The sequence below is a fragment of the Pyxicephalus adspersus genome, chromosome 1 (genome assembly GCF_032062135.1).
Source record: "Pyxicephalus adspersus chromosome 1, UCB_Pads_2.0, whole genome shotgun sequence".
NCBI classification, from domain to species: Eukaryota; Metazoa; Chordata; class Amphibia; order Anura; family Pyxicephalidae; genus Pyxicephalus; species Pyxicephalus adspersus.
The window spans coordinates 168,517,012-168,535,108 of NC_092858.1; the positions used below are offsets into that span (position 1 = coordinate 168,517,012).

General features: G+C 36.9%; 1 protein-coding gene across 1 annotated transcript in view; it reads left to right on the forward strand.

The window, feature by feature from the left end:
* The window catches only part of BRWD1 (bromodomain and WD repeat domain containing 1), a gene marked incomplete in the record, with an annotated part of 60,557 nt that overhangs the window by 12,711 nt on the left and 29,749 nt on the right, over positions 1-18,097 (forward strand). The window contains 11 exon segments of the mRNA XM_072398316.1: positions 1,304-1,333; positions 2,183-2,242; positions 6,410-6,560; positions 7,410-7,508; positions 7,600-7,760; positions 10,214-10,435; positions 12,936-13,036; positions 13,613-13,683; positions 14,929-15,029; positions 16,404-16,444; positions 17,210-17,311. Coding sequence (XP_072254417.1) covers positions 1,304-1,333; positions 2,183-2,242; positions 6,410-6,560; positions 7,410-7,508; positions 7,600-7,760; positions 10,214-10,435; positions 12,936-13,036; positions 13,613-13,683; positions 14,929-15,029; positions 16,404-16,444; positions 17,210-17,311 — 1,139 coding nt within the window.

Here is an 18,097-nt window from a genome sequence, read left to right on the forward strand (position 1 = left end):
GTGAATTATGCCTAAGAATTATAGCCTACAATGAAAAAAATTTCCATGCAAAAAATTGTACTGCTTTTTACATGGAAATTTGGACAGAATTAGGGAGGGTAAAGTTTATTTGGGGTTCTAGGGGACATGGGTTTCTAGAGAAGAACACTATACATCCCCAATCCAATTGAAGGAGAGATCCTAAATCTCCTAAATTATCATAGAGCAGCCTAACCCAGTTAATAGTTTTGGTACATATAAATCGGATTTGATAAATATGAAATACAAAGTGGAAGCTTCTTACCCCAAAGATCTTCTAATTCTTTAAATGTACTGCAAGGGCTGTTTTGGAAAACAGATGTTTGCAAGAGAGCGCACAAAGTAGTGGTATTTTGTACTAGTTGCTCTCCACCATTTTAAACAAACTAACCAACAGATTGGCTTAGAATGCAGATGTAAGTCAGGTGGGGAAAGATTGTGTCTGAGGGAAGTGAGATGTCTTTGTTTTGTAAATTTGTGTGCTCATTGCACTTATTCACCTCTGGGAAGTAATGTAGCTGTGTAAAAGCTATGGTGACTCTGTATACTGTTCTGCAAGTGAACATTGTAAAAATGTGGTGGATTTCATAACTTATAAGCAGCCACTGAGAATCTGGGGCAAAAGTTATTTGTTGTGTGACCAAATGTTTGTTTCTAAGTTAGCAATGCTTTCTTTCCTGTTCTGTTTTGGCTGTATATCATAAACTCAAACCTGCCTGACAGGGCATGTTCTTCTTGTCAGTCACAGGTTCATGCAGCTTGTTGTATGACTTTCTTTAACTCCGTCTCCTTCATTCTGCTCAATGGGGGATGCATGAGTTGCATTGCAGAACTTTTTATAATTTTTATAATAAAAGTCTGTTATTGTTGTAGGTAGTGTCTCAGGAAAGCAAAAAAGAAGATATTTACCTATACAATGCAGAGCTCCTTTTCATAGGAATTGAAATTCCCTAAAAACCACACACGAAAAGGATTTTTATATCCATAGATGTAGGCAGCTGAAGTTGCATGCAAATCCCAATTTTTTTTTGTAACACTTGACCAAGACCCCTCAGAAATTCTCTATTGTTTACAGTGCATAATAAAATTGGGGAGAACCTCAACAAAAAAGTCTGTCTTGTGCCTTTATAAGATAGAAATGACCTCTATATATGTAAATTGTTCCTTAACAATATCTCAAAAGATTCTTTAACAAATTGAGTTCTCGGGTAAAAAGGGGGTGGGGGTACCATTTCATTAAACTTGCCCAAACTAAAGAAGGTAAATCCTGTTTCTTTTTACGCAGATGCTGATACAGGAGCTAAATGAATTTAAGGTAAGCACTTATTTATTTATTTTTTTAACATTCATAAGGTATAGTACTAATCATTTCTCTTTACCTGATGTAATAACTTCAGTAGGATGCTCGAATATGTTCTAGGGCCATAGGTGCTAGGATATCCCTGCTCCATCTTACTTAATAAAACGTGTCCAATCAAATCTTTATTTGAGGGGCTAAGTGACAGTGATTTTATTAATTTCCAAAACAGAAATACATTTTAGTGGACATTTGCTGTGTTTAGGGCTCAAGTCTTTCTGGAGTTGATTTACTAAAGAAGTTTAGGGTGTTGATTTTAAAAAGTGGAAAAACATTCAGCAGGGGATAATGTATTTGCCTTAGTAAATGTAAACGTTCCCTTTGCAAAGAATATCTAATTGCATGCAAGAATAAAATGAAAATACTTTTTTTGTGCATATAATTGGGTGGCTGAAGTTGGCAGAACCTCATCTTATATACTCATCAAAGTGAAATATTGTTTTTTGTTTTTTTTTCATTTATGTACCTGTATTGTATTTAGCTGTTCTTAAACAGGAAATTGAATTCTGTTTTAACATGCATCATATCCTAAATTCATATTTGGCCCCTACGTGGAAATTGTAGGGGATTTAGTATACTAGAGCTGAGTGCTGCCTTGTAAGGTTTCTTTTCCTACCATAAACTTTGAGGTATTCTGTTAACGTGGTCAGTACAATCTCATATGGTTTAACATGTTAAGCCATTTTATTCATTTAAATTTGCAATAAACTATCAAATTGTACTAGCATTGATTTGCATAGTACCTTGTCTTTTGAGTTTAATTGTAAAAAGGTATGTTTACATTTTTTACTCTCTTCTGTATTATAGCTACTTCCAAACAGATTGGATTGGCAGGGCAATGAACACAGCAGAACCTATGAGGAAATGGTAAGTGCAATGTCATTTTATTGTAGGATCATGTTTTTTGTACTCTTGTAAAGGGAGGCATGCACCTTACAATAAGCCTGAAATTGTTTCTATTGCCCCAATGTGCTGGAAGACCACATTTATCAAGGGAATAGAGTTTCAGACAAAATGATGCAGACAATGCTTGTTTTAGACACTTGCTGAAGTGTGTCTTTTGTGTTTTTTCATAAAAGATTTGATTACTGTAGTGTACCAAGTTTACCTGTATCCTAAAAAAATTGTTTTTTGCATTAGGCAAAGCTCCCACCAAAATAATCTTGCATCTTTATACGTTCCACATATTTATCCTGCCTTACTCGTTAGTGGTGAGCTTCTTTACATTTATCTATGTTCACACTCCCAGAAGTAATAGTAGTAATGGTCCTTTCGTCTTGAGGGGCAAGGTGGCTATTGGCCTTCTGCCTACATAGTCAACATGTCCTTCAGTTTTTTGATTGAGCTTTAAAGCAGAACTAAAGTTTCATTTTTAAAAATCCACTAACAGGTAGGTCATTAATGCAGAAAGGGACAGCCAATGTCCCTTCTGTATTAATCTCTCCTACCTGCCTTATCACTCTGGGTATCTGTCAATTAGATGAGTTGCATTTCTGTTATAAACAAGCTTTCAATGGCAGCTTCCATATTTCCATACTCACTTACTCCCATTCGGAACCTAGGATAAAATGTGTTCTGGCTGAGAGAACCTGTTCTAAATATTAGTTAGGCTGCTACTGTCAACCGCCTTTTTTAGTATCTTACCCTTCTTATATTTGTATTTCAATATCTTTATTGAATTTTATAGGAACAAGTACAATTAAGTCAACATAGAAAACAAGGTATTAACAAAATTAACTGAACAAGGGTCGGCAAGGTATAGATGTACATGTATGGACATTGATTAACGAGTCATACAATGTCTGAACCCCAGAGTTGCTATAATCCTGGTATATCTAAAAGGAATAAATTCCTGAGAACAATGAATGAGGGAACATGACATACCATCTGAGCTTGTTCAAAAAGGTAAACCCATATACATCAAAATTTTAAACATGAAGGTAAACCAAGCCTGTGCCCCCGTTATAGAATAAAACAAAGACAAAACAAGAAACAATTAAACTACTGGGAGGGGAGGAGAGGGAAGAGGAAGTCGTGCAGACCGTTCACATTAGCATATTATATCTCACCAGGGAGGCTGAATCTATATTAAGCATTGTTAAATACGATCCAAGGTTCCCATATATCTTTGAATTTATCCAACGAATTCTTTAGAGTGTGGGTCAATCTATCATTAATCATAATCCAGTTCAATTTGGTGTGTATAGGGTCTAATGATATCGAGGGGGACTTCCAGGCTTTGGCTAGGGAGATTCTGGCCGCCAATAATATCAATCCGATCAATTTTTTTGAGGGACCAGGGAGGGACACATCAAGCCTGCCAAACAGGGCTGCTTCAACAGTGCTACCAATCGGTTGATGGAGAACGGTAGATATCAAATCGAACACCCTGTCCCAATATCTTCTGGCTATAGGACATGACCACCAAATATGAAGCATTGAACCTCTAGCGTACCCTTCTTATATTTACTGCAAAATCAGAACAGGTTTTTGGAACAAGTTCCTTCACAGAAAGCTTGGTATAAGAAGTGAAATGTCTTGGCTGCAGATACAAACTCTAGGTCTGTGGGTAGCCCTATGTATTGTGTACTGTACGTTTACTCTTGGTTTCTGTCCACATCCCTCGCCTATGTAGCGTTAGATCAGGTTTTGGAATTCCAAGAAGTCTTGGCTTCTCAGATTACCCTACTGGCAACTAACTTCATTCAGACTGAATATGGACCCTGGAGATTTATTTGCTCTCCTCCCCTTAGGTGTAATTTCTGTATTAAACATTATTGAAGGGATGTATTTCACTGATCAAGTGCAGCTTTTTAAAGTTTTGTTTTCTTTTTCCCAGACTTTACAAATAACCTTTGTTGTTAATGCAGAATTAGTGCACTTTAAACAAAGTAAACTAAAGTTCCACTTTAAAATTTGGCATCAGACAATGTTTTATTGCAGTAAGACAGACAATGTCCTTTCTGCAATAAGTTTTATGTTCCTGATTGCCATCCCATCTGTCATGCGCAGCTCAATATTAGTTGCCTGTATACCTGGCACATTGCGGGTGCCAGGACTAAATGAACTTTGGCAAACCTGTGCGGCAATTACATCATTCCAGCCTGATCAGTCAAGAAAAAAAGAAGGGAGAAGTTGGCAGTGCTTGTGACAGAATCAGTAAAGGCAGTGTTGAATCTAGAAATTGTTTTAAGCTGGGTGGGAAGAAATTGTAGGCAGCCCCTGGATTGTGACCCCAACTCTTCAGTAACCACCGAAAAACAGCCGGGTGGTTACTGAAAAGTGCCAGCTGAAGGGGGCTGGGGAGAACACTGGGTATAGGCGAGTATTCCCTGGATTTAGTTTGACATTAAGCAAACAAAGTTGAATACTATTCGTAATACTTTATTTGCTCTATCATTACATTTTTGTAGACAAACTTTTTTGGATATGCTTGTTTTCACCCCCGGGAACACTATGAAGATTTTAATCTTGCTCCAAACAGAAAACAAAATAAAAGAATATAAAAAAATTCAATAGTAAAGAATATAACCCTCCCAAGATTTGTTTAGGTGTCTGTATACAACTGCAGTGACATTTTTAGTTAATTCTTGCTGCAGAAGGAACCTTCATTTTTACTCTTCCCTGCTTCTGGTTTTATTTCTTCGTTGTGGTTCATTCCCTGTACTTGATAATGGTAATGTGAAAATGGAAAAGGATACCACAAAAGTTAACGCCTGCTTTACAACACTGTTTGTCATTTTGATGTATTGTAGTGCCTGCAGCAGGGCATCTCCTGCTCGTCCTTTCATTTTCCCTATAGAACAGAACACTGTTCTCGTGAGGAGATGAACAACACACCTGCACATCCTTTGCTAGTAAAACTCAAGGTTTTGAGTCTGACTAACCGAGAAAGATGATACTGTTTGTTTAGCAGAGTTAAGGAAGATGATTCTACTATACCTGTGAAAAAGCTTTTCAGGTGTGAGACTGCAGAACCCACTGTAATAGTGTTTTAGCGCAATGTGACAGCATGTTTTTAAAGCCTCCAAGTTAAATTCATTATCTTATGCTGCTTCTACCTCCAAGGGCACCTAATGGAACAGCTAATACTTCTGGGTAATGTGGAGCTTTTTTCTTCCTTCCGTTGACATTGCTCAGGTGCAGCCAGTTGCCCAAGCACGGTCACATTAAAGGGGCAACATCAACATTTTTCCCAGCTTCTGACGCATACGAAACAGAATTCTGACTTTGACAGCAGAGACAAGCGCGTCCTAGAATCATTGGTATTGTATATTTAACCGGAGTAAGGAGCTGAGGCTGTTTGAAACAATTTTTCAATTTGCGCTGAAATGAGTCTGGTTACTTGTTGTCTTTTGTATGTTAAAAGCTTGTTTTTTTTAAAATTGAAATGTCTGTGTCTTTAGTCGTTTTATTGTTACTATTTTTGCCTGGTGTTGTACTTTTTCTACATTTTAATTGCAGTCAAGTACTGGTACATTAGTAACATATCAAAGCATACAGAGACTATACAGTAAAGGAGAGGACACCAACCACAAGCAAAAGTATGGTGCAGACTCAAATGAGCCAGCTTTATCGTAAAAAGACCATAGTATGAATATACCACAACTTTAAGACTAAGATGTAACATGTAAAAATCCAGAAAATTGTAAGTTTTAACTTCAGTATAAAAAAGAGAAAACTGAAAAGGAAGATAAAGACCAGGAAAAGAATGGAAAAAAAAGGGGAAAGGTGTCACAGTTCCATTATGCACTGTAAGCCAACTACAGGAAAAATACCAGACAACCCAGGTGGCACCTGCGTTCCAGAGAAGAGAGAAATCGGTTCCAGTATTAAAATAAATCAGAATTTTATTTACTTCTGTTGCTGTGAATATTGGAATATGTTCCTGACACTTATTAGTACCCAACAAGCTGCTTGGATAAGCAGAAAAGCATTTTTAACATAGAGACCAGATGAATGTTCCCACTATTTATACCATGACCTGGATAAATGAATCTTCATAGATAATGATGTGATTTTGTTTGCTTTCAGGTGTCGGCTAACAAGTGTGTGGCCCCAGATCATTTGCTAAAATTATGTCAGAGTTTAACATCCCTATTTGATAACCACTCTCCAGCCAACCTCTCCAGAACAAGTTCTTTGCTTGGCCTTGCCAAACAGTCCGCTCTACGTGCAGAAAAAGGTATATTGTTCATTCATAAGTGCTTTATTATCTGCTTAAAATAAAAACATGTTAAAAAAAAGAAATATTGTAGGCTAACTATCTTGACCAAGTTCAAAAGATGCCTGGTTGTGCTTTGTTTAAATACTTTTAATGTACTGACCTGGAACAAGCATGCATCCAGTGAGTTCAGCTGGATTAGCATGATTGCTGGGGAACAAACATTTCAGAAAGACGGGTTGATGGTCAATGCATTTTTTTGTATGGGTCATCTTTAGATGTTTTTGTACTTGATGGGAATCTGAAAGCACAGAAAAATAGTGATTGCCATTACTGGCTTGTTTTTTTGTGAGGGGCTGACACCAAGACTAAAGCTGCGTACACACTTCCAATTTTTGTCGTTGGAAAGGATCTTTCACGATCCTTTCCAACGACAAGGGAGTGCACGATGCATGAACGGTGTTTTTTTTATATTCATGATATCTACTAGACCCTTGTTCGGACATATTTCTGTAACACACAGGTCTAAAATGTAAAAAAAAAAAAATTTCATGAAAAACAGTGTAACGCTTTTGGTACAGAAATCTAGACATCAGTGTAACGCCCAGGAGGTTAATGTGCATTTCTAGTTGTTTTAAAAGATATTGTTTATGGGGGAACTAAAGACTTGTTACTGGTAGGTAAAGTATATTTTGAGTTAAATGGAAGTTTTGTACTTTGTGTAAAGTTGTTTTTTTATTTTTTCTGTGTGCAGCAACATCCTTTTCTGCAGATAAATAAACAAATATAATAGTTTTTAGGGCTTACTGATTTTCAAAATCAATCTCTAGACCCTTTGACATACATGTTTTCATCCCACATTCTCATCAGGTCACAGAAATGCTCAGTGTAGCCCAAAATCATTTGCCACTCTTCAGCGTGGGAGACCACCAGAAGTGCCTTATAGCAGGAGGAAGCCACCGTTTGTTGGTATGTAAATATCTCAACCCTTCTAAATGTGCTGTCAGAAAACACCCACAAATTACTCCCATTGTTTAGTTTTTTTTTTCTTGTGTTATAGTGGATGTGCATCATGGTAAACACCTTTCCGGAGCAACGCAGTTTGCGTCTGCATTTCCTGTAACCATGTACCAACATATTAAGATGCAGAAAAGGATTCTGGGTCACCTCTCTTCTGTCTACTGTGTTGCATTTGACCGGACAGGACAAAGAATTTTCACTGTGAGTTATTTTATGCTAAATCAATAAATTAACAATTCCTAAACAGATATTCAACTCAAAAAGAAAGTTACATAACCGGGCCCCCTTCCCTAAATTGCCTTTTATTAGGTGTTCCACTGCATCTGGAAAAAATTCATATGATATTTATTTTACAAATCTTCTGTCCCAGCGCTGTTCTGGCATCGCAACCCTTCTGGGAAAATTCCCAATGACCACATAGCAGCTGAACTCTCATGAGAAAACTCTTTTGGAATGGACTGTAGTGTCGTCTTGTATAATTTCTCTTACTCTTCACTCACCAGCATCTTCCTGGAAGGATGGGGAGCATACACCTACAATGCAGGTGGTGGGGAATGAAGTATAATTCTAATTTTTACCTTTTTGATTCACAACTACTACTAGTTGGTTTGGGAAGGAGTAGGAAGCCCACACGTTGTATACAGACCTTCTACGCATGGATGGTTTGTTTTAAGCCATTTGTCTTTCAAGGAATCTGTTATCAGATCAGTTAAACCTCTCTACCTGACGTGTGAAAACGTTATCTGTTTAGCTGTTATACTGAGGCATTTTTTTATTTTTTACATGCTCCCTATAACCATTTTTTGCCTTTTGTACTATAGATAGGATACTATTTACCTTGAGCTTGACAGCCTTATACCTATGGAGCTAATTTGCTGTCTGCTTTTCTGCTCTCCTGTACCGTTCCATTCCCTTTGTTGTTTTTTCCCCCTCTGCACTCCTCCCCACTACGGCCTGTGCTTTTTACCATTTATCTTTCGGTTTATTACCTCTGTTTCCCACTTTTCGTGTTTTGCCTCCTCTACCACATGACCTGATCTGCTGACTACTTCCTCCCCTACATAGTGGCAAATGAATATCTATATCCATTCTCTATTTTAAAAATGTTATAAAATATATCCTTAACTCGATCTCTGCATGTAAAAAAATATATAAATATTTTAATCATTTAAATATCCCTGCGATAGTGGCCAGACAAGTGCCAGTCTGGGTACTGACAGCTGCCTTTACATCTATTTCTTGTTCTTTGATCACCCCTTCCTTTAAATCACACATGGTGTTCATAACTTCTAATGACCTGTAAAAGAGAAATGGTAGGAAGCAGTTCTTAACTTTATATTTAGAAAATGACTCTGGAAATGTATAGGAACTTTTCCTAAACAGCCAGTATTGTTTGCACTAGGGTCTTTAAGTTAAAGCTGAACTTCAGAAAAACCCAAGATAGATATAAAGATATGTATATATACACAGAAGTAAAATTTAAGTAATTGTTTTACTTGCTTTCAAACATGTTTCCTAACCTCTTCTTCACAAGTACATAAAAAAAACAAAAAAGAGTTGTGTCTGTGCGACACAGTTTGCCAGATACATTGGTAAGTAAATGTGGGTTGTTCCAAAGATTTTGAGGAATAAAGGGGTGGACAGAAAGGGGCTTTTTTAGGTTTTACTTATATGTATTAAGCAGCCAATTTGTCATCATCACATATTAGGGGCACAGTTAACAAAGTTTAACAAGAAGGCGTATCCGTGTTGAGTTAGGAATAATGTAGTTGTCTCAGTGCCCGACTCGTTTCGCCATGTGGCTTCCTCAGGGGAGGTGGATACTTTGGAATTTGGTATTTGAATTGATGGTCCAGGATTATTAGTTGAGGATGCAATGAAAAATATATAATGTAGAAGTCCAAAAGGGGAGTTCCAAATATGAAAGTACCCTCCTAAAGAAAATGTAATTCATTTTGAAGGCTGATTGGTGAATACAGGATGACCACTTGGCATAAAGACAGAGATGCTGTATCAAGTTGCTTAGTGAAAAGTGTTGCTTGATTTACCCGCATTGAAGGGTACTGCCTTGAACCCACTTTTCACTGACTGAACTTGAGACAAAATCTCTGTGAAGCTATTAGTACAGCTACAGACACTTCCAACGTCATGCTAACAAAAGAAACTGGGTCACACAGACACAACTCTGTCATCTTTGTTTACACTTGTACTTCTATGTACTTGTTGTTAAACCAGTTTGTTTTATTACTGCAAAACCATCATTACACGTTCCTGTATTATAACATTTTCTCCATGCTTTGAGAAATTGTAAAATTGTTGATTTTTGTTTGTAATGTGTGACCGTACTGGTGAGAACACTGTTCATGTACATGTTGATTAACTTGTGTGCCCACTATTATTCCATTTATTCTGTTGAGTCATAATGGTTACAGTTTTTTGTAATAGTATGTAAATCATGAAATTGCATTTTAACAGTTTAATATGGAGATGCCTTAAAAATCCAATTTAGGAATGTTTTTTTTTTTTTTTTTGTATACCATTCTGTCTTCTAATACCAAATAGATGCATTTGTTTTTTGGGTTTGAAAATTGGCTTTTTTTGTGGCAGATTTTTGTTTTGCGGTACATATATTCTACTGTTTCTGTGTCTTTTAGGGCTCGGATGACTGCTTGGTGAAGATCTGGTCTGCGGTTGATGGCCGGCTGCTAGCTACACTAAGAGGTCACTCGGCAGAGATCTCTGAACTTACTGTGAATTTTGAAAACACTCTGATTGCTGCTGCAAGTTGTGAAAAGATTATCAGAATTTGGTCACTAAGAACGTGTGCACCTGTCGCTGTGCTACAAGGTCACTCTGTGTCCGTGACTTCTTTGCTTGTAAGTACTTAGACACTTGTGTCAGAAGGCAAAAGTCTTGTTTTATAAGTCCTGGGCCTGTGCTTATTGACAAACTCCATTATTCAATAAAATGCCTAAGTGCTGTGTGCCTAGTATGCAACCTATACAAGTCAAATGTTTGTTGTCCAGTTATGAGTTTGGTTTGCCTGCTTGATTTGTAGCTCTGGGACAATTTGAAACCGCTTGCAGATGAGCAGTTATAATTACTGATCATTTCTTTTTAATATTTTTGAAAAATTAAAGGGTAATTAACCTCCCTAGCGGTAAATTTCTTTCCAGATTTATATGTCTAAAAGCAGTACAATGTTTTTCATAAAAGTTTAGTTTACAGTATAATATAATAAGAGTATAATAAAGTTTGAAACACAAAATCATGTAAAAATAATAAGTTAAATAAATAATAAAAAATAATATATATATATATATATATAATAAATATGTATAAGTTTTTTTTCTTAAATTTAAAAATAAAATATTATACTCATACTATTATATATACTGTAAAATAAATGTTCTTGAAAACACTTTATTGCATTCAATACAGTTATTTTGTATTGAATGCAATACAAATGGATTTTGAATTTCCCGTCCCACCGGCAACGTACACACGCACCAAAGTCACCGGGAACTCCCCCGGTCATTGTGTGAAGAAGAAATAAGCCTGGGATCGCAGTGATGGACAGCGCGGGACACTGGCGGATCAGGTAAGCACTGTATTTAGTATCTTTCTTTTTTTCTACCCCGAGTTAAACTCGGGGTTACCGCTAGGGAGGTTAAAGGAGTCGATCATCAAATTGTACAACATTATGTAAGGGTGGGAGTCCCTTTTCATAATAAAAATGTTTTTTTTTACATTTTTTTTTGAGAAGGTCCTCCACTCTTCTGTTTTCAGTGACGGTAAAGACTAGAGCGAAAACCTTAAGCCTTCTGGGATACTTGCGGTACATATCCCAGAAGCTGTTGTCTGCTCCTTGTGAAATTGTGCTTACGTTATGGGGGAACTTTCCTCTAATAAAAAAAAGTGCTTGATCTCACACATGTGCAGTGCAATGGGCACTCTTTTTGAAAGAAGAAACGTCGCCCGTTCTGGCACCAGCACAGTATGAGTTCAAGAGACGCCAGGAAGATCCTGGAGGAAACATGGCGCTGCTGGACAGAAGGCCAACCCCTGGAAAGAAGAGAGATGCCAAGTCAACGCAGGACTCACTGGGTGCTGTTTGTACATGGATCAAGGGATTATACCAAGTATAAAGGTAAGTTGAATTCATTTTTTTTTTTCCCACTTTAATGTTGTTCAAGATCAAGCCTACTAATTACATTGATTTATACATTCTCAAATTTTAATGGATGTTTCATGTTTGAAACAATTCAAGTGTAAATGGCAGTTTGGGGGAACTCCATGTATATTTGGTCTCGGGTGTAGTTATACAAAAGAAACCGTGTTCTCAGTCACTAAAGGCACAGTGTGATCTTGACATTTAGTAAATATGTGTACCTATGATATGTTTTAATTTTTTTTTCTTTTTTGGTTACAAGTCAACTCTGCTGGATAGGCCTTTGAAGTGTTTGTTTTTTTTTTTTTTTTTCCTGTTTCATACCTTTGTTTAGCCATGTGAATTCAATTCACATTCCTGTGCCATACCACAAATGCAAGGATCACTGGTTCCTGGTTCATCTTTACCTTACTGCTAATTGGTTACAGTTGATACTAATTGTTTATCCAGTGAGCTTTGCTGCATCTGACAACCTAGAATTCCACAACAATAAATAAACCATAGCAATATAAAAAAGAAGCCTACAATGATGCTGTTTTAAATTTTGCATACCTTGTGCATTGCCCTCTCATTCATCATTAACCACTTTTAGCCTCTTGTGATGGCTCAAGTCTCTATATTTCCTTGTAAAAAAGCTGCCTATTTTTTTGGTCTTGTAAATGTTTGGGTTGTCTAGAGTTAATTGCAAATGTGTGACATGTTTCCAAAGTGGCCCAGTGATGAAGATTGTGATAGTTACTTTTAGCGTTTTACAGCCAACTTTGATTTCCCAACATGAGAATATTTTGAAACATAAGGCCAATTATGCTTCATGTACAGGTTCCTGGCCCAGACCTACCCAAAACAGTAGAAGATCCACCTCCATGCTGGACTGTTGGGTTGGGGTGTTTCCCTTCATATGCCTTTTGACTCTTTTCCAAAAAACAATTTGGTCTAGAAGTTTATCTGCTATAGACTGTAAATGTGGTTTTCTGTGACCTTGCTGCCCCAAAAACAAATTCTGACAGATTCTTTTCATAGTGTCTGTACATGATTGTATAACTATCATTCCTGGAGAGTAGCTAAGCCTTAATGGAAAGGACTCATTGCTAATTTCTCTTTTTTTTTTTTTTTTTTTTTTTTTTTTCCCCTGTGTGGGCTGAAAATGTAAACCACCAAGAAATATGTGTCTCTTAAAAGTTTTTTTATTTTTTTTTAACTTTTAGTTCAGCCCACTGGTTAAAGGTTCCCTGCGGTACTTGGTGTCTACTGGAGGAGATGCGACTGTCTGTCTTTGGCAATGGGATGTGGATACTTTGCAGTTCAAGTGGGTGTACTATACTATTAGCTTACAAGAATTGCACTACATGAAAATATTTCAAATGCAAACACTACCCTTTCTAAGATTTCAACAACACACATCACATACATCACACCTAAATGTATATAAGCTCACACACTACATGAACAACCTTACTAACACACACCAGCCATCACTTAACTTTCCCCGCTACCTGTTTTGCTACACCTCGAGCTTCTTCAGTTTAATGTTCTCTGGGACCCTTAAGACCTGTGTCAGCAAAGACTTAACCTGATACACTGCAGCAGCCCTGAAGGGCATGTAAGGAAAGTTATCACATTGATCACAAAATTGACATGAGTCCACTGAAGGAAAGGATAATAAGACTTAGTGTTTGCTTTATTTACAAGTTAAAGCAGCAAGTGTATTAGGTGCTGTTCTAAGATGTGTCCGATTAGAAATCACTCTTTTAAAATCTGTTTTAATTTCAGTAGAACTTTAAACTGAAGCTTTTTGTTCTTTTGTGTTTACATTATTAAATGTTTGTGCATCATTTGCTATTAGATTTACCTGAATGTATTATATTTTTCTCTTGTTAACCAGTGATCGACCTGTGAAGTTTATAGAAAAATCTGGTCCTGGAGTAGAGATGCTTTGCTGTTCGTGCAGTGTTGGTAAGTGATGGTAGCTAAGAACCCTATGTCCTTGTCATCTGATAGCTAAGTACACATGCCAAAGAATTCTTGTTTGAATATCGCTTCAGGGCTAGTATCAGGGGAGAATCTGACCTGTGTACAGTGGCCATCCGACGTCGTTGGTGGATCTGTTCTGGCAGATCCATGAATGACAAACTACTTCAATGCAAGTGAAGGGGAGAGGGTGCAGCAGGGTGCCGCGTTCCCCTACACTGGTTCATGCATTTTTCAGTATTTTGTCCTTGGAAAGGATTGTGAAAAATCCTTTTAAATGACAAAAGTCTTGTGTACGTAACCTTAGTGTGTGTGTTCTGCCCATCATGGCAATGAAGAAGGGACATTTTTAGGTAAATCATTTATAGTTTAAATACCTTTACAATTCATCATTTTAACAAAGAACTACACATTTTGGTTATGTTGAACAAGTTTACTAAAGCACAAAGTTACTTTATACTGTAAATTAAAATTTAATAGGGTCAAAAGTTTAAACGTTTAGTCAATTTTATAATCGGAATATGCCTGAAGTTGGTAATATAGACTTTTTATTACGAATGCCAGAGCTAGTAAATCTCTAAATGTTACTTTTTAACGAGACTCTCACCTTGTTAATGCATGACAAAGTAACATTGCCTCCCATGTGTTCCCAGAGTTTGGAAGATGGCTGATGACCTGGAAGTGTTTTGACCTTATTACCCCAGTCATTTGAAAGTCCTGGCATCTAATAATTGGCTGTCAAGATACTGCAGCACTTTATCCTGTTTTATAACAGTTTCTCTTTAAACAATTTGATTGCAGCTTCTGATGATTGGAGAGCTGCTAATTTTTGCTGACCTAAACCTCAATCCAGATTAAATTGTTGTCAATGGCCTACACACACAAAGCAGGCCTGAAGTTTATTTTAAGGGATTTATGTCACTAGGTTCACATCCTCTTATCTGTTTAGCCAGTGCCAATTAAGGGTGGGGAGAATACTGCTGACATCAGTTTTACTAGATTCATCTGGAAAATCTTGAAGGGTCACTCATGGGACAATGCAAATTTACTTATGGAATTTGATTCCACTTTTAGATCACGGAGAGTCCTTGTGTCTGTTATGGCTGTGACCCACACAAGGAAAGGAAAAGTTACTGAAACAATGTTTGCCTTATTAATTTAAAGCTTGTCATTTTTCAGTTTTCATATTTAAACTGCATAAGTTGTTGCAAACACTGTTTTGTATTTTAGGTGGAATGTTTATGGCTGTTGGCGGCAGTGACCACGCCATTAGAATATATTATTTTGGCAACGAAACACCAGAGAAAGTGTCAGAGCTGGAGGGCCACACAGTGAGTACTGGTCACTTGTTATCTATTTAATTGGACATCAAAAAAGCAGAATTTCGGGTTGCTTGTTCAATTGTATGTAACATCCTAGGGACCCTAAAGCTTTATGCCTTGTACGAATATAAGTTTCTCAGGTCTCCCGGTACATTCAGTTTGTGACATAATCTCCACACAGGACATAGTTCTGGGTGTTTGCTGATATGCCATGTGGTTCTAGTCCCTGCGTTGTTTCAGGAAACAAAAAGATATACCGTGTTTCCCCGATTTTAGGACATCCCCATTAAGTAAGCCACCCCCGATTTTTAAAAAAATAATTAAAATAAGACACTCACCCGTTTATAAGACAGCTCCAGATATCTGATCCTGCGTGTGTGTCCTTTATGCTGGCTGCAGCGTGTGTCTCTCTGATGCTGGCTGCAGGGCGTGTCTATTCCTGAGCCAAACTGAAAGTAAAAAGCCTGCACACGATTCTGAACAAGGAAGCAAGCTGCTGATCCCTGCACTAACGCGGGACCAGGTAAGTGATGATTTTAATATAGGGAGAAAAGTTCGGGGTTATCGAAAATAGTAACTTTTTTTTAGCCCGTACTTATTGGTCAGGTGGTTAATAATAATAATAATAATAATAAACAGAATGTATAAACCACCAATATATTTTGCAGCGCTGTACATTAAACAGGGCTTTCAAATGAAAAATCACCACAGTGACACAGGAGAAGGAGAGGACCCTGCGCCGAAGAGCTTACAATGTAGGAGGTGGGGGTATATGCAATGATGGGAAGCAGTGAGGGTTTTAAAAGACAGAAGAAGATGGGTAGGCAAGTTTGAAAAGATGGGTTTTGAGTGATCTTTTAAAGTAACAGAAATACAGCGCAAGCTGAATAGGATGAGGAAGACAACCATTCTAAAAAGTCGTGGCGGCTCTAGAAAAGTCCTAGAGCCGTCCGTGTGCTAAAGTTATGAGAGCTGGGATGATAAAGTTATGAGTAGGTCATTGGAGTAGCGAAGAGAGAGGATGGGCTGTTCTTGAACTTCCAGACCAATTGATAAAATATTTATTAATATACACCTTAGTGTTATAATAGAAAGATAGATATGCTGGGCCAGTGCGTAGACATTAAGACACTCCCAGAAGATGGCAGGCCTATGTCTTTTGGGAATTTAGTTTTTCTAAATTATTTTAATTTAACAAGTTTATAAGCACATTGCAAGTAAAAAAATGTAGCGGAAAAGGAAAACTGATATAAAAATTTTTAAAGACTTGTTTTTCTTTTCTGTGCTTTTTTTCTAAATTTTTTATTTAGTTACTGTGAAGGTCTATTTAAGGGTTACCATATCTATCTCTTACTGTCTGATAGATTATTTTTTTTTATTTAGGGCATCATTGACAGTATCCTCTTCTCATACAAAAGTGAAAGGTATGCTTTACATTTTCTTACCGAACATATTTATAGAGAATTTATTTGCCATAAGATACATGTGAATACCTATACTTAATCCTCTTGGCTTTCTATACATTTTGGATGTAATAGATGTATTTACATTTTATTTTCAGGGTTGTAGGACTATATAAATCTTGCTTGCACTTTAAAATAACAAAAAAAGGATTAGTAATAATCTGTATTTATTAAATTTGGGAAAAGCTTCCAATTTCAAAACAAGCAGGGTAGGGGGTCATCTGAAAAAAGGCGTTACCAACCAAATTATGGAGACATGGCAAACTGGATAGTATATTCCCAGTGATGACTTTGATGAGCTATAATTTATAAACTGCTCAAAAAATGATGAGCTATAATTTATAACCTGCTCAAAAAACAAAGGGAACACTGAAATCACAGATCTCAGTGAACAAAATATTCAAGTTGAAAATCATTTTCCAGGGGACATCATTTAGCTGGAAGTTTAATTAGCTCCAATATGAACCTCTTTGTAACCCTCAAGACACTGAAAATGGGTGGGATAAGATGTATGTGAACTGTATCAAATATTGTAAATGCCTAATTCTAATTAAGGATTGAGAATTTACATTTAATGGCTCCAGTTCTGGTTCAGTCTAGAGGAGGATGCCTTGCCATACTGTTGCTGCTCTAACACCGAGGGCAGTTATCATTAGAAAATAGGAAAGTTTTTAAAACTTCAGCTTGGCTCTAATATAACTCCTTATATGCATTTGTTTTCTTAAGGTTTGTCAGTGGAAGCAAAGATGGAACAGCTCAGATATGGGGCTTGAAACAGCAGGAGTGGCACAGTATTACACTTGATATGAGCACAACTTTGGATGACAGGTATACAATCTATGTTGATGGAAACAGCTCTTGAGCTTGACCAAATTATTCCTCTGCCCATCTATCCTGAAAAACTAGTTGTCAGGCAGTTAGTAATTTGTGTGGAGTAAATGGCTTCTTACTGAATCCTCTTTAGCCTTCCTGAAATGTTTTAGTTCTAGGTCAGTGACTCATCAAAATATTGAATCCCATGAGGTAGTGTAACCATCAGGCAACTACTTGAAAAAGACGTAAATTGCAGCAGCTTTCAAATTATTCTCACAATAGGTTTATTTTAAATGTTAATCTAATACTGCCAAAATCTATTTTGGAGAGTGAGTGAGATTTGTCTGACATAATACCTACATGTTCCATAGAGTGCATACAACAATTTGCAATATTCCCTGCCCCTGAGAAGCCTATGTTTGGATAGTAAAATAAAGTATTGTAAAATGAGAGTAAAGCTGGGGTTTTATGGCAAAATATACTTATATTGTAATGGATTGTATTGTTATTGTTAACAACAATTATTAGAATATACATATACGTGTCAATTAGCAGTCTCTACACACCCCGGAGGAAGCCGGTCAGGCGAAATTTGTCTGGTAAAGAGACAAAACAACCTCGGTTGTTTTACTTTTTTGTCACGCAAAGTCACGGAAATTATCTGTATAGAAAGTATGGTCTGACTACATTCATGAGGATACAATGAGTTAAGACCACCACTATTTATGTATATTCTATTAATTCTTCTTAACTGTAACAGTCTATTACAATATAGGTATATTTTGCCATAAAACCCCAGCT